At 47.8% G+C, this 15,630-nt stretch overlaps 1 protein-coding gene across 1 annotated transcript in view; it reads left to right on the forward strand.

The window, feature by feature from the left end:
* Positions 1–3,503: 3,503 nt before the first annotated feature.
* ADAMTS5 (ADAM metallopeptidase with thrombospondin type 1 motif 5) overlaps positions 3,504–15,630 on the forward strand; it is a 50,771-nt gene continuing 38,644 nt past the window's right edge. Inside the window, exon 1 of the mRNA XM_019467796.2 lies at positions 3,504–5,819. Coding sequence (XP_019323341.2) covers positions 4,716–5,819 — 1,104 coding nt within the window. The 5' untranslated portion in view covers positions 3,504–4,715. The remainder of the gene's footprint in view (positions 5,820–15,630) is intronic.

Genomic DNA, 15,630 nt, shown 5'->3' on the forward strand with positions numbered 1-15,630 from the left:
CTGTAGGCACGACGTGGTCCAGAAGATCTCTAGAATTTGTCTAGCAGAACTGAATCTGTACTCCCCATTTCCCCCTCTCCCTGGGCCCTGGCAACCATCACTCTACTCTCTGATTCCAGGAGTTTGACTGTTTTATAGGTGACAACACGGATGAACCTGGAGGCGTTACGGTAAGAGAAATAGGCCATCACCAAAGGACACATACTGCCTAATCGCACAACACGAAGGGACTAAAAATAACCTCTGGTTTTGAAGCATGTCTTCTGAGAACTAGAACTTGAAAAGCTGAGTGCCCCCCCCAAGGAAAGGGCTGGCCCAGAGTCTTCAAGGCATGCATAAAGGGCCTTAAGTAGCCACGGAGAGGCTGTCTTCCTCGCATCCACCATCAGGCCCCAAAGGGAGACGATACTAAGGAAGCTTGAAATACAGTAAGGCCTGGGGTAGGGAATCTGGGTGTGGGAAAGGAAAATTATTGCGCAGAGTTGAGAGGCTGTGATTCTCCTGCACGGGAGGTGAGGAGCAGGTGTTTGGCTAGAGGGGGAGTATTTTATTGTCACTTATTTCCTCACCCTTACCATTAAAATCATAGATGGGGGAGGGGAGGAAATGACACGTCAGCAAATGGAAATGTGAGAAAATACTACTTACAAGGATACACAAGTCCTATGGAGTGAAGCTGTCCTGGAAATACATAGCTCAGAGCACCTGCAGGGGTTAGTTACTCTCTTGCCTTTCTCCCGCCATATTTGCATTTTCCAGCCCGTAGTCCAAGCAGCTCCTGGTACAATTGGCTCCTCTCTGAGCCGCGAGCCTCTCTGAACATCAATCATGGCTTATTCATGTTTATGTGTCTCCGGAGAACTTCACACAGCACTTGGTAGCCAGCCCTCGACAGACATTTGCGAAACTGGATAGATTTTAAGGGGTGCTGTCGATTCAGCACCAACTGAAGGAGTCAAGTTTTCAGGATTCAGGAGAGCTGACCACCGGCGGACTTGTTAACCGCAGGCAATCGCTTTGGTCTCTGCTCTCAGCTCCTCTTTGGTACCCGGAGGAAGCGGCCTTAGGTGATCACCAGGATAAATTTCAACTGTAACTTCCCACTGGCCGGCAGAGCAAGTCTCCTTCCCCTTTTGGGAAATGTAAAATTACGTTATCAGGTGTGATCACGTCCTCCACCAACGCAGCGAAAAGTTCTGGTTAAAAATGCACAAATCCAACGGTATTTTTGGAATAATCAAAGACTGAAGTAGCAGTTAGCCCACCTACGCATGACTGCTAATATATTTTAGCCTTCTACTGTAAAAGGAAAATAACAACTTGGACTACTTTCATCCAGGACAAATGACTTCCTTGGACTGACAAGACATTCATTGCTCTGGAACTTAGCACTTCATCCTAATCCACGAGGGTAATATCTGAAAAGCATTACCAAACGAACCTCCTAAAGTATCCAAGTTACTTTCACAGAAAAGTTAAAATCACCCCCAAGTAGAAATCGACTGACTATGTTAGAATCCACTCATCCTATTTATAAGCTGTCGTTACAGTGCCTTTCTTTGTGACTATGTGGTTCTAATAAATATTTAGTGCTTGATACTCCTGTTTGGAGCCTTCTCTGCCCTGTCCTGTTCTTCAACATACTTCTAAACATTTGAATACTCTGAGGACAAATGTCATTATGTAATTAAGCTTAAAGGCATAAAGTTCAGAGGCATGATTCACATGAGAAATACCGTGTGTTTGAAAGAGGAGCAAAACTTTCACTAAGAGGAAAATTCGGCTGGCATTCCCATAAGTGCTAAATAAGACATTTCCTGCCTGTGAAGGCAAATAATTGTAATTCACAAGTTCAAGCCACTGTCATCTAAAATGCTTATCTCGCAAAATGATCCTCTGGGAGTAACAATGATGAAATGGTTAACGTTAGTAAATCAAAGTTGTTTTAGAGATGGTGTTGAGTGCCGAGTATTGGTGCTCACTTTTCAGTGAAACTGGAAGGAGAAAAAAAAAAAAAAGTTTGCTCTCTATTAAGACCGAAGGACCACAAGGTTTTGAGGAGGGACAGAGAAGACAGCTTCCATCTATCCTGATCCTGAACACCTCTGGTCCCTCCAACTATTCAACTGGTAGAATTGGCTTTGGGCAACTGACCACTGAGAGACCCAGGGGGTGTGGAATAAAAAGGGGATGACGGGCCTTAAGCAACAGCAATTTCCTGCCAAGTCTGGAGGTATTTCAGAATCCACTAGGGGCTGTTGGGTGGTCCAGGGTCCCCAAGCGATCATTTCATTTATACACATGAGCTAATGCTCAGGATATGCATCACCCCGCCTCCCCCATGACTGACTCCAGAGGGTCCTCAACGCACTGGGCACTGGGCACCATTGCTGGGCAATTCTGAGCTTCCCACACGGGGTTCCCCGCCACTCTGAGGACCTCCAACCACTCCCTGAAAAAGCGACCACACCTCTTAGCAAGGATCTGGGGAAACCACCTGTAGCTCAGGGTCCGCTGAGGAAGGCCCACTATCCGGCGCATCTCTGTAAGTGAAAGCTAAGAAAGGCAGAAAAGTGCTAATTATACAGAATTCATTTTACCCACGGATTCATTAATTAGCCTGAAGAATGAAGGGAAGTGGGAGGTGCTCCTGTTCTAGGAGATCTTCTACCCATTACCAGATAGTGGTCAGAACGCCCTGGGATGTTCTTTCCGTTTCTATTAGGGTCCATAATGACAGGAAACAAAGAAACTAGGAGAAACCTAGTCACAATGACTATGCCACTCACCTACCAATAAGCACCGACCTGCACCCCCCTCTCCCCTCTTCTCCAGTCTTCTTTTTTTTTTTTCTCCTAACAGGAATTTCTGAGAAGGATAGTAGGTCAGGGCCTGGAGCGATGAGCGGTTGTTTTAGGACACATAAATACAAATAACGGGTATCTGATTTTCATTTAAGCAGGAGGAAGAAGAGAAAGTATGGGCACATATTTTTTTTTAAGCTTATTTAAAAAAAAAAAAAAAAAAAGCTCAATTCTCTACCACAGTTAACTCTTTCTCGCCCTGCCTTCTTAGAGCAGAGCGAAGGAAGTTCCAGTCGCCCGGGATGAAGTGACAGATTGCGGGCGCCGAGGATCGGCGCGCGGAGAAAGGCGGGGGGGGGTGGGGGGTGAGCCCCGGGCTCGCACACAAAGGAGCGGAGTTCCCAGACTGCGAGCGACCCTGCCGCGGACACCGCAGGACCCGGGGCGCAGCGACGCGCCAGGAAGCGCCTGCGGCTCTCCGGCCGCCCGGCCCCTTTGCCGGTGGCTGGGAGAACTTAGTCACCCGGAGCCCGAGCCCGACGAGCGTCCCGCAGCGAAGAGGCCGGGGACCTGGGGAGGGGAGGCACCCCGGGAACGGGGGAGGCGGCGGGCGGGCGAGGAGGGCGCGGGGCGCGGGGCCGCACGGGCAGCCGAAAGCCCCGGGCGGGCGGACGGAGCGGCAAGGTCTTCGAGGCGGGAGCGCACGGGCGTGCACCGAGGAAAAAAACTTGCGGCAGGAACTTCCTACCCTGGGAGAAGGAGCAGGAGAGAAGGAGGCAGGGAGAGACTTGCACTGTCTCAGTAACTTTCAAAACACCCCTTCAGGAGATGAGGTAAGCCGGGGTTAGCCAACCCCGATTGGTTGTGAAATATCAGACAAACCCGGAGCCACTGTGGCTTTAAATGAGGCCAAGGAAATCTGTTTTTCTTACCCCAATACTTTTTTTTCCCCCCTCTCGCCCTTGCTCCCTCCCTCGTTCCTCCTTCCACCTCGCCGGGTCCCTCTCGGTCTTCCTTTCCTCGATCACCCCCCAACACCCCCCCCTCGCCCGCCCTCCCCCATCTGATTAGGCGCGGACCGGGAAGGGTGGGAGGGGTGGGGGAAGCTCTCCCTTTAAGAGGCAGCTTGCAGTGACGAATTGTTGAAATTGCCATTGCAGGATGGCATGCCGCTATAAATTCATTGTTCCACCTCCTCGCATCTTCACAGCGCTCGCGCTGCTCTCCGCGCTCGCAGCGGCCGACTGGGGATGACGGCGGGCAGGACGACACTGCATCCGAAGGGACACGGACGCGCCGCTTCGCTGGCTGCCCGCAGGCCGCGCCTGGCATTTTTTGTTTCAATTTTTATGGCTTTTCTCCCTCTCTTTCTTCCTTTCCTCCTGGTTCTAGTAGAGTCAAGGACACCCACAGAATAAGAAAAGGACTGGGCTCCGGAGCTTGGAACCCCCGCTGCCGGCGGGTCCAGAGCAGCGAGGGGGCGGGAGGCCGCGCGCACCAGTTGCCAGCCTGGTGCGCGACACCATCCGTACTTTTTGTCGTGCACCGTTAGTGGCTGCACTGGGGGTTGGATTTGGGTTATTCCCCCCCCCACCCCCGTTCCTTGTATTTGCGGAACCTCCACAACCCGGCGTCCCCCCCCTTTTTTTTTTTCCTTTTTATTCCCCCCCCTTTTTTTTCCGGAGCACGCATCCAAACATTTTCCAAAGCAACAAAGAAAAGTTCGCACGCTGGCACCGAGGCCGGGACCGGCTGGCGCTGCCGCCAGGCCCTCCTCCCTCCGACACTTGACTCAGCCTTGCAAGCAAGTGTGTGTTGAGCCCCCCACCTCCCGCCCCGGTCACTTCCACACCGAATAACAGATACCCATCAAGTCCCCGTCGCGCGGCCCCTCCCCGCGGGCGGCGCACTATGCTGCTCGGGTGGGCGTCCCTGCTGCTGTGCGCGCTCCGCCTGCCCCCGGTCGCGGCCGGCCCCGCCGCGGCACCTGCCCAGGATACAGCCGGGCAGTCTCGGGCTGCCGCAGCGGCCGCCCAGCCCCGCGGGCGGCAGGGGGAGGAGGCGCAGGAGCGGGCCGAGCCTCCGGGCCACACGCACCCCCTGGCGCCGCAGCGCAGGAGCGGCGGGCTGGTGCACAACATCGACCAGATCTACGCCGGCGGCGGCAAGGTGGGCTACCTCGTCTACGCGGGCGGCCGGAGGTTCCTCCTGGACCTGGAGCGCGATGGCTCGGTGGGCGCCGCTGGCTTTGCGCCCGCGGGAAGCGGTCCGGGTGCCAGCCGGCGCCACCGGGACCACTGCTTCCACCGCGGCACCGTGGACGGCAGCCCCCGCTCCCTGGCTGTCTTTGACCTCTGCGGCGGGCTCGACGGCTTCTTCGCGGTGAAGCACGCGCGCTACACCCTGAAGCCGCTGCTGCGCGGGCCCCGGGCCGAGGCCGAGGCCGGGCGAGTGTACGGAGATGGATCCTCGCGGATCCTGCACGTCTACACCCGCGAGGGCTTCAGCTTTGAGGCCGTGCCGCCGCGCGCTAGCTGCGAGACTCCCGCGTCCCCGCCAGGGCCTCGCGAGCGCCCCCCGGCGCACGGCAGCCCAGACCCACGCTGGGAGCTGGCCCCGCAGTTCCCGGACCAGACGGTTCCCTCCTCCGAGGGGACCCAGGGACCCCAGACGTGGTGGCGGCGGCGGCGCCGCTCCATCTCCCGGGCCCGCCAGGTGGAGCTTCTCCTGGTGGCTGACGCGTCCATGGCGCGGATGTACGGCCGGGGCCTGCAGCACTACCTGCTGACCCTGGCCTCCATCGCCAACAGGCTGTACAGCCACGCCAGCATCGAGAACCACATCCGCCTGGCCGTGGTGAAGGTGGTGGTGCTGGGTGACAAGGACAAGAGCCTGGAGGTGAGCAAGAACGCGGCCACCACGCTCAAGAACTTTTGCAAGTGGCAGCATCAGCACAACCAGCTGGAGGATGACCACGAGGAGCATCACGACGCGGCCATTCTGTTCACGCGGGAGGTGAGTCCAACCTGCGTGGGTGGGCCGAGCGCCCGTGGAAGGAGGTGGGTCAGAGGTTCAGCCTTGCTGACCGCCTGGCTTCTCCCACACGCCGCCTGCCGCTGCGGATTTGCCGGAGTGCTCCTTGCAGGATAACCCAGCTAGCCTGCAGCCCTGCTCGCGTGGTCTGGGTGTCCCCAGAAGCATTCCCTGCCTTGAATGGCTAGACCTGCGTAGACGATCGATCAGGCTGGGTGTCTCTAGTCTGAGATACGGTGTCCTAGAGGCATAAATAGGATAAGAAGGGACTAGAATGGTTGAGAAAATGTACAGAGCTAAGTGGGAGAAGGAGAAAAGCAAATCTGTCTTTTTTTTTTTTTTTTAATGTTTGTTTTTGAGAGAGAGAGAGCGTGAGGAGGGCAGAGGCAGAGAGAGGGAGACATAGAATCTGAAGCAGGCTCTGAGCTGTCAGCACGGAGCCCGATGCGGGATTTGAACTCATGGACCGGGAGATCATGACCTGCACTGAACTGGGATGCTTAACTGATTGAGGCACCCAGGCACCTCAAAAGCAAATTTATCTTTGGAATGGGTGGTCTTTCTTTCTTTCTTTTTCTTTCTTTCTTTTTCTTTTTCTTTCTTTCTTCCTTTCATTTCTTCCTCCTCCTCCTCCTCCTTTTCATCTTCCTCCTCTTTCTCCTCCTCCTCCCTCTTCTGCTTTTGTGGGGGTGGGGGAAGGGGGATCTTTCACCTCTCAGTGAGCCTAAATATACGACTTGGTGCAACCTCATGGGAGGGGCTTGTTGGTTCATCCCTTGTAGCCACTTTATCCGTGACCTCTCATTGTCAGTGTCCATACTTCCTTACTGGAACCACTCCTGTGGCATAAGCCGAGGAAAGACTTTTCAAGGGAAAGACTCTTTTTCTAGTTTGGCTTTTTAACGAAGTTCTTAACGTGTCCACCTTGGTGAATTTTTGTTTCTGGTAAGGAAGGGATTCGGGAGGGCAAGGAGGATAACCCAGTCTTGTCAGGATCCTTAGTGCCTCCTTTGCCTAGTCCTCCAGTCAGGCACTGCCTGTCCCTCCGGAGCTGTCAGCGAAGGGTCACATCCAGCTTGCATGTTTGGGTTTTGGATGAACGTGTTTCTGAAGCCCCAGTGTGGAAAGACCTGGGCAAAGAGTCAAGACACGAGGAAGGAATGCTTTCCCAGGATTTCCCTCTTTTAAGGAAGATGGTTAAAGGGAAGGAGAGAAACTGATCTCTATAGGCCCGGAGGTTCTGGGAAGAACACAGTATCTATTTGCTCAATCATTCAGTCCCCACCTAAATGTGACATTCAGACACGGAGCCTGGGCTGGTTTTGAGCCTGGCTTCCTCAGAGCTCTGAGCCTGCTTCATGACTGTGCTCTGATTGGCAGTTTTAAGCCATGCCTCTCGGCTGCCTGGTAAGAATTGCCTTTCAAAGCTCATTCTTTAAGTATTTGGGATCCACCCAGGGTAGCTGAAGGATTTGAAAGTTTGAAACATCATGCAAACGCATGGTATGAAATGGAGTGCCCAGAGCTAGGATAGAAGATGCCATGATGGCTTGGAGGCTTTAGAATCATAGGGCTCCACCACCTAATTCTCTGTTTTTACCAAGGCACCCCTCGTATGAAGGAAAAGTGTCGATAAATTTGGAATGGAGAAACACTTGTGGTCCATGGGGGGGACATAAATGCAAACCACATGTAAACAAAGATGCCAGAGGGCAACAGTTTAGGAAGAACCTGGCAGGACATGAGGCTACGCATGATGGAAAATCTTCCTTCTCATTAAGTGATCTAAAAACCATCCTGTAATTTCTCTGCGCTACATTAATCTTTGAAATGGAAGAACATTCATTTTGTAGCCTCCTGTATGGAGTGAACTTCTCCTGTAAAACTAGTCCTTTTTTATTTGGTTTCCAAGACTTTTTTTTTTTTTTTTCTTGTAAGCAATTTTCCACGTCTGGATTTCTTGCTCTGCTGCATCACAAGAAGCTGCCAAGAAGAAGGCTTCAGAGAGTTTATGGAAGGAAGTTCTCTAGAGACAGAGGAAAAAATACTTTTGTAGGCACACTACTCCAAATGAGTAGGTCATTTTAATAGTTCACTTTCATTTTGGAATACAAATGCACGTTCCATAATTTTTAAAACAAACAAAAATTAATAGAAGACCCCATTACTCCCTACCTCCTCCTGCCCCATAATTTTCCTAATTGCTTCCCAGAAAAAAAAAAAAAAAAAAAAAAAAAAAAGGGAAATCCGTTAGTGGTTCTAAATGATCTGCCTATTGCTTTTCTGGATTTGTGTTTTATTTGGGGAGTTAACAATTCCTATTTTCCAAGCTCTGAAACCTATCGGTACGTTTTAAGTAGATAAAGGCAAGGGAGCAAGAGATTAATGGGTCTATCTTAATGTTAATGAGTATTGTAATAACATAACATTTTCCAAAGGAGTCTGCACATGGAAAATATTTTACATGGCCCTCCGTCGCCTCCCTGCCAAGCAGAAGCATACTTTTGGTAAAGCAAATCTCACTTAGGTTGTGGTTGGCCCTCTGGTATATACATCTAACTTGAGAAGAACCAAATACTTAAAAAGCATGTGTATTGTGACTATATAGACTTAATTTCAAAGAATGCTGTTCACTGGGGGGCTGAGAAAAATATGACAAGACCCTTATGCAGCATCCAGTAAGAGTACCTTGAAATGTAAAGTTAAACTCCACCTAATGCTTCAGAAGGTGAGAAATAAGGGGACGAGAGCAGAAATCATCTGAGCCCTTCCACCGTGGAAATCAGGTACCCTAAGACCTAAGAGAAACGTTCATGGCTTTTTTTTTTTTTTTCAATGAGAAATACCCGAAGTTGGCACCTGGAACCTACTTTTACAACTCTGTTTTGAATGTAAGAAGTACGTTGCTTAGCAACCAGACGCCAAGCCATCAAATCCATGTTTTGATGGGCTCTGAGAACCGTTCAAATTTTGTGTCCAGATGTCTTCTCTTAAATTGCTTGTTTTTCAGGCACCAAGCGAATGTGTGAGGATATGTTTTCCACCCCTGTTTACTGGCCCGGGCCACCTTGAACGTTGTGTCTGGGAGTCAGCAGAATGGTGCTAGTAATTCATTTACCTGGCACTCTAATTAGAGAAACTTAGCACCAGTCATTTTTCTGGCAGAGGAACCATTTCATCCTGGAATAGCGCTCATGCTGGAATTCGCACCCCTTCTGCCATCAAACAGTAGACATCTGATCTCCCCAGGATTTCGTTTTGCTTTCCAGAATCCTTTCCTTGTCCCTGGTTTCCTCTTTTGTTTTAAACTAGGTCCTTTAAAGACAGTCTCTTAAACCCATTTAGGAGACCACACACTCTTCTTTAGGAACAAATGTCCTACCTGCAGGATGATTAAATTGGAGATTGTTTAAGACCCCCCTCATCCCAAACTTAACACGGATCGAAAGCATTCGACTGAAAATGAACCAGCTACAGACTGTGCAATATACAAGGTGCACTCGCCTTCATTAGTTAACACTCTGCCAGTTAACAGGCAATTGTCTCTCAACTAACACCTCTCCTTATGTTCTGCTCTGCAGTGCTGAGAAATGAGAGAGCATTTCTCCTCCAGCAGCCAGCCCCTTGTTAGCTTGTGACAATAGGGACCCCTAAAGGGTGACCTGAAGCTAGGAGGAAGAAGTCAGCTTGCTTGCGGACTAGATTGACTAATTCACTTGCACATCTGAGTTCAAATCCCATTTAAAGTCAAAAGTGAACTCTTAGCCAGGGTTCCTAGCCTGTATAGATCAATCCTGATCAATAAACATCTAAATAACTCAGAAATGGGAAGACTGGGAGCAGATTAAGCAGCTGTAGTTGACATTTTAAAAACAAATGTAGGGGTGCCTGGATGGCTCAATCAGTTAGCTCTTAGACTCTTGATTTCAGCTCAGGTCATGAGCTCAGAGTTCGTGAGTTCGAGCCCCGCATCAACAGCATGGAGCCTGCTTGTGATTCTCTGTCTCCCCCACCCCCTCTATGCCCCTTTCAAAAATAAGTAAATAGACATTACAAAAACGTGTTGGATGCCCGGGTGGCTCAGTTGGTTAAGCATCGGACTTTGGCTCAGCTCATGATCTCACAGTTAGTGAGTTGGAGCCCTGCATTGGGCTCTGTGCTAACAGCTGGGAGCCTGGAGCCTGCTTCAGATTCTGTCTCCCTCTCTCTCTGCCCCTTCCCCCCTCAAAAATAAATAAACATTAAAAAGAAAAAAACAAACGTGAGTTGCAAATTGCTAAGAGAATAGACCTAAAGGTTCTCATCACAAGAAAAAAAAATTGTAACTATGCATAGTGATGGATATTAACCAGACTTATTGTGGTGATCATTTCACAACATATACATATATCAGATCCTCATGTTGTACACCTAAAACTAATATAAGTCAATTATATCTCAATTGATAAATAAACCAGTAAATATAGTGAAGAATATTCTAAAAAATCTAAGGTTCGTTACAGACAAGATACCAAAACACACAGGACTTATGCAATTACTGTCTCTCTCTCTCTCTCTCTCTCTCTCTCTCTCACTTTTGGGGCATGGATATGAATACCTTCTATGTGTGAGGTACTCATTGATGCAGCTGAATGCAGCATATGTGGAATATACCTGTTCCCTGCCCAACTGGGCTTATCACCAAGGGAAAAGCAGCAGGTGCACACATATATCACTCTGATTAAGGAAAACTTGGGCAAATCTTGTGACCAAGTTATAAACAAAGTATGTGAAAAGAGAAGGGAGGAATAATCAATTCTGCCCATAGATCTTAACATAATGTCATTGTGTATGTGATATCATGCTATCATTGTGTTATACAACCAAAATATCACCATAATTGGACAGATGAAGACATTAATGAAAAGAAATAGTCTTCTAAGAGTAATAACTGACAAGTGGCAGAGAGAGAACTTAGTCCTGTCTAATGCTCTCTAAATGAAATAGTATGACTAATTTAGTCAGACCGTCAGTATGTTCCTAATAAACAGAGAGGGATTCAGAAATTTAAAACGTGGCCCCTTTCCTAAGAATCTGTCCCAGGAAACAGACAAGGAAATGGATAATTGCTATATAGCATGGTGATTTTTATGACACATGTGCCCATGAGATATCATGGAAATGCGTTAGAAGGTTGCCTAACCCAGCTGAGTTCAATTTGGAAGAAGTCTCAGAGTTAACCAGACCATAAGGAGGAAGTAGGCATTGCAAACTTGCCCGCTGTCATGTGCAATGGCCCAGGGACAAAGGGGGTTGGAAGTGATACAGCACACAATATGAAGGCAGAGGTTGATAGAGTCTAGTGTAGAGAAGACGATGACAACTAGATTATAGAAGAAATTGTGTGTCATGTGTATCTAGTCTGTTCAGGCTGCCATAAAAAAAATATATACCATAGATCGGGGGGCTTAAACAACAGAAACATTTTCTCACAGTTCTGGAGCCTGGGAAGTCCAGGATCCAGGTTCCAACCTATTCAGTTTTTGGTGAGAGCTCTCTTCCTGCCACGTTTTCGCTGTATGCTCACATGGCCTTTCTTCCAGGGTCCGGCATTGATGGTTGGAGGGGAGAGGAGAGAGAGGAGATTTCAATGTCTTTTGTTTGAAGGACACTAATCCTATTGGATTAGGGCTCCACCCTTATGATCTTATTTAACCTTAATTACCTTCTTTTTGGCCCTGCCTCCAAATACAGTCACATTGGGGATTCAGGCTTCAGCATACGAATCTGAGGTTTTGGGGGAGACACAAGTCAGTCCAAAGCACCACACTTCAGATTTTAAGTTGTTAATTAAATCCATTGGGAATCTACGGATGTAAAACGGCCGTGACCAGGAGTATGTTCTGGGATGAGCCTTCCAGCGGGAGTAGTTGGACTCCATCCAGGGGGAGCCGTTGCAGGCTCCATCAGTAACCTTCAAAAGGAGACTTGAGATAATCAAAATGAAAAGAACGGCATTAGAAATACAGAAGCAGGCACCAAATCAAGAGATTTTAAAATGAGGGGGCTGTGAGTCAATTAGCCCTTTTCCAACAGAAGGAGTGCTTGGGCTAAGGTTTGGCCCCAAAATGTTGATAAGATATGCAGGAAATAGTGGACAAGAGGGGACATGGCAGTGCAGTGGAGGCTGACAGGAAGCCTGGCTTGCAGGTTGAATGCCATGCTAATCAGATCTGGGCTCTGGAAGGTAACTGACTGCCGCGTACAGGCAGGGCAGTTACAGGAGACAAAGGGACCACTTAGAAGCCTCAGATGATGGTACAGGCAGGAAGCCATAATGGAAGGAAGAGGAGGAGACATTTGGTAGGCGGGATCAGTGACTTATGTGACCAATCAGATGTGGTAGGAAAGAGAGAGAAAGAGAGAGAGAGAGAGAGAGAGAAGTACAAGTACCTGAAGTCCAGGTTTCTTATCCAGCCCTTCCATTTTCTTCTTTTCTGGAATATCTTTCTCAGTGCTTTTTATACATTTAGTATGCTTCTAAATTGCTGGGTTTTACTGAACACACCATAGAGATAAAGACCATGCTGCATTATTTGTTGTAGGAAAGAATTTGCTTGACCGGGCACAGGCTATAAATGTAAAAGGTAACAGAACTGTCAAGAAAAATATGTGTGATGCCTTACCAGTACCATGGTGAAGGTGGTTTAGGAATTGGGGCGTTTAGATGCGGGTTCAAATTTTGGCTTCACCCGTCTCAGGCTTGCAACTTTGGACATTTATTGCCCTGAGCTTTAATTTCTCCACCTATAAATTGGAGTGTTTCCATTTAATATCAACACAGGTATAGCTGGAAAGACTTCGGGATCATCTGGTCCAAATTCCTTATGTTAATGATGAGGGAACTTTGTCTCAAAGCATTTAAACAACTTATGTAATGACTCTGACTAATAGTGTTAGAATTAAAAAGTGATCTGCGTTAAGGGTGCCTGGGTGGCTCAGTTGGTTAAAACTGACTCTTGATTTGGGCTCAGGTCAGCCCCTGGTCGTGTGGGACTCTGTGCTGACAGCTCAGAGTCTGGGATTCTCTCTCTCTCCCTCCCTCTCTCTCTCTCTGCTCCTCCCCTGCTTGCGAGCTCCCTCTCTCTCTCTCTCTCAAAATAAATAAATAAAACCTCAAAAAAACAGTGATCTACTTTGCATTGACTGTGTCTAATCAGCTTCCATTCCTGTTCTCCAAAAGGACTCTCCCAAGCATTTCCTCCCCCTAACCTCCAGCTTGCTGCTTCCGTCTTTCCCTTCTTTTTACTTTACCTTTAGCAGACGAAATGTCCCATCTTGGAACTTGGGCCACACCATCTTTCCAGCTTCCCCTGATTGCCTTTCACCCGACAAATCCTACATTCTCCAGTCATGACAAACTTCCTGTCATTCCCCCCAAACAGAGCCTGCCTTCTACCATCCCCTGATGTATTGACCAATCTTTCCTGGTTGGGATACCCCTCCTCTAAGACTTTCAGACTTCTATTCATCCCTCAATATCAGTCACCTCCTTTGAGACACTTTGATTGATTCAGATTCATTCTACGTTCCCTCAAAAATCAGTTGTAATAGCTTGTCACAATTTGCTTCCTTCTTGGCATATCTGTTTTGCTCACTAGATCGCGATGCTTCTTAAGGCCAAGATCAGATCTTATTTATTTACCACAGTGTCAGCACTGAGCACAGCGTCAGCAGATTGTGGGCACGTCGTAATTGTTTTAGGAATCAATGCATCTGGATCCATGGTCTCGGTATATTTGTATCACCTAGTTGTGTCCAGAAGCATGGACAGAGATAGTATACCATGGGTCACCATAATGGTCGGACTAACAGACCCGATGAACCCAGTTTCTCTTGAGATCTAAATCAAGACCTCTACTATTGGGGATTGCTGTACAGGTGGCCAGAAAGGCACATGACACCTCAAGAATTGGATGCACAGATAAATCTGCATTATGGTGTATATGTTTGAATAGTACTTAAGACTAAAATATGTACCATGCAAGATGAATTCTTCTATCTTAATCCCTTTTCATAGGAATTGGGAAGTCAGACAGGCATCTGAGGCTTATTAATCCCTCTTCTGTGCCCTTCTCTTGAGCTCCATGCTTGCCCTTATGAGATGGTAATATTTATATAAACAGAAGTTGCTGGTATTTAACTCAGGATTCCATTGGACGACGAACTCTCCCTTAATTGGGGCTGCCATTGCTGCAGGTGTCATGATGGCTGCTCTTCTTACCTTGTGTTGCTTTTTGGCTCCTTCCCACAGTGCATTTATGCTGCATGAGAGACAGTCTCCCAGTCAAGGCAAGAAATCCCATGGCTCCCGCTATTCATTCCTCTTTGCACATTCTCATGTCTTCTTGCTTCATTACTGACCACTGGGATTTGCTAAGGGGTCATTGGGACCAGTGGGTCAAGTGGGATTTATACTATCTTCTGGGCATCTGCTTCTCCAGGTAGCATACTTTTCTGGCTCCCTCCCCCCGACTCCATCCCCAAGAATAGGTCTGGGGTGCTACTAGTCCTTCTAAATTTCATGATGAATCACAGATGCTGACACATTCATAATCCCCTAAACGGCTACATCTGGTGAGTGGTCACCATGTCAATGACTTCCTTGTCAAGTCTTCATCGATCTTGTTGACCATCTAAGCTCTATTTTTGAGTTAGATCCAATGTCCCAGTCATATCTCCTGGCCTACACCACAAGCCACCTGTTAAGTTTCTGCATGCTTTTCCAACTTTTACATTTTACTAATCTTCCTTTGCAGTGCTATCTACACCATGGTGATAAGATCTGGATCCTGCACGAAAAGGGCCATCTTTAACATAACAAAACTATAACGAACCTTCAGATCTACACTGACCAAGCAGAAACTCTTATTAACAGTTTTCACTTAATTACCTTTTATGTGGATAGTATATATGAGTCACCATTTTTTTAATATCCCCTGCCTCCAGATCCAGAAGACAGATAGGTGGAGGGATGGAGGGATGGATAATAGAGATAGATAGATAGACAGATAGATGCTATCGCCCCCTCGTCTCCTTACTCCTAATCTGAAATAACATTTAAAAAAAAATCCTACTAACTTCAAATAAAGTGTGCACCTGTAAATGTCATAAATCTCTACCACAAATAGGTATAGGTGTGATGTGCTGTATTCTCAGTAATTTGATGCACAAGTTGAGTTTTTACACGTTGGCATGAACATCGGATCACAACGAAATACAGACTTCTCGTTCGAAATCTTGGGGATGAAACTGTATCTGGGTTGCCAAGGTTTGAAATGCGTGAATGAAGTGGAGAGGTTGCCAGTTTACATAATTATAGTTACGAAATTATGTAAAGTATGGCCATGTCATCAAGGGGTGTAATCAGTTGTGCTTACAAAAAAAAAAAGAACAACTGCTTCTGTTCATGATTTTGGCACATGCACACATTTCTGTGGCAAAGGGCCAAGCGCATTTAATGCGATTCACGGATAACAAGGAGAGTTGATAGCCTCTAATGAGCAATTGACCCAAGCACACAGAGAGATATTAAGAATCCAGTTTAAACTTTGTTCAAAGCAGGAGGGCCATTTCCATTTGATGTGACTCTTCGTCTGAGCTGCTGAACGACATACGGAGTAAGAAGGGGCAACAATTCCTGCATTTCGTTATTTGAAGATAACGACCCCCACATTGTGACGATACACGTCACTCTGGGTTTAAAAAAAATGTGTGCAGGGAAAGCCTGTCGTGTCTAGCAATGACAAGTGAG

The sequence above is a fragment of the Panthera pardus genome, unplaced genomic scaffold (assembly GCF_024362965.1).
Source record: "Panthera pardus isolate Hobbes unplaced genomic scaffold, ASM2436296v1 HiC_scaffold_16, whole genome shotgun sequence".
NCBI classification, from domain to species: domain Eukaryota; kingdom Metazoa; phylum Chordata; class Mammalia; order Carnivora; family Felidae; genus Panthera; species Panthera pardus.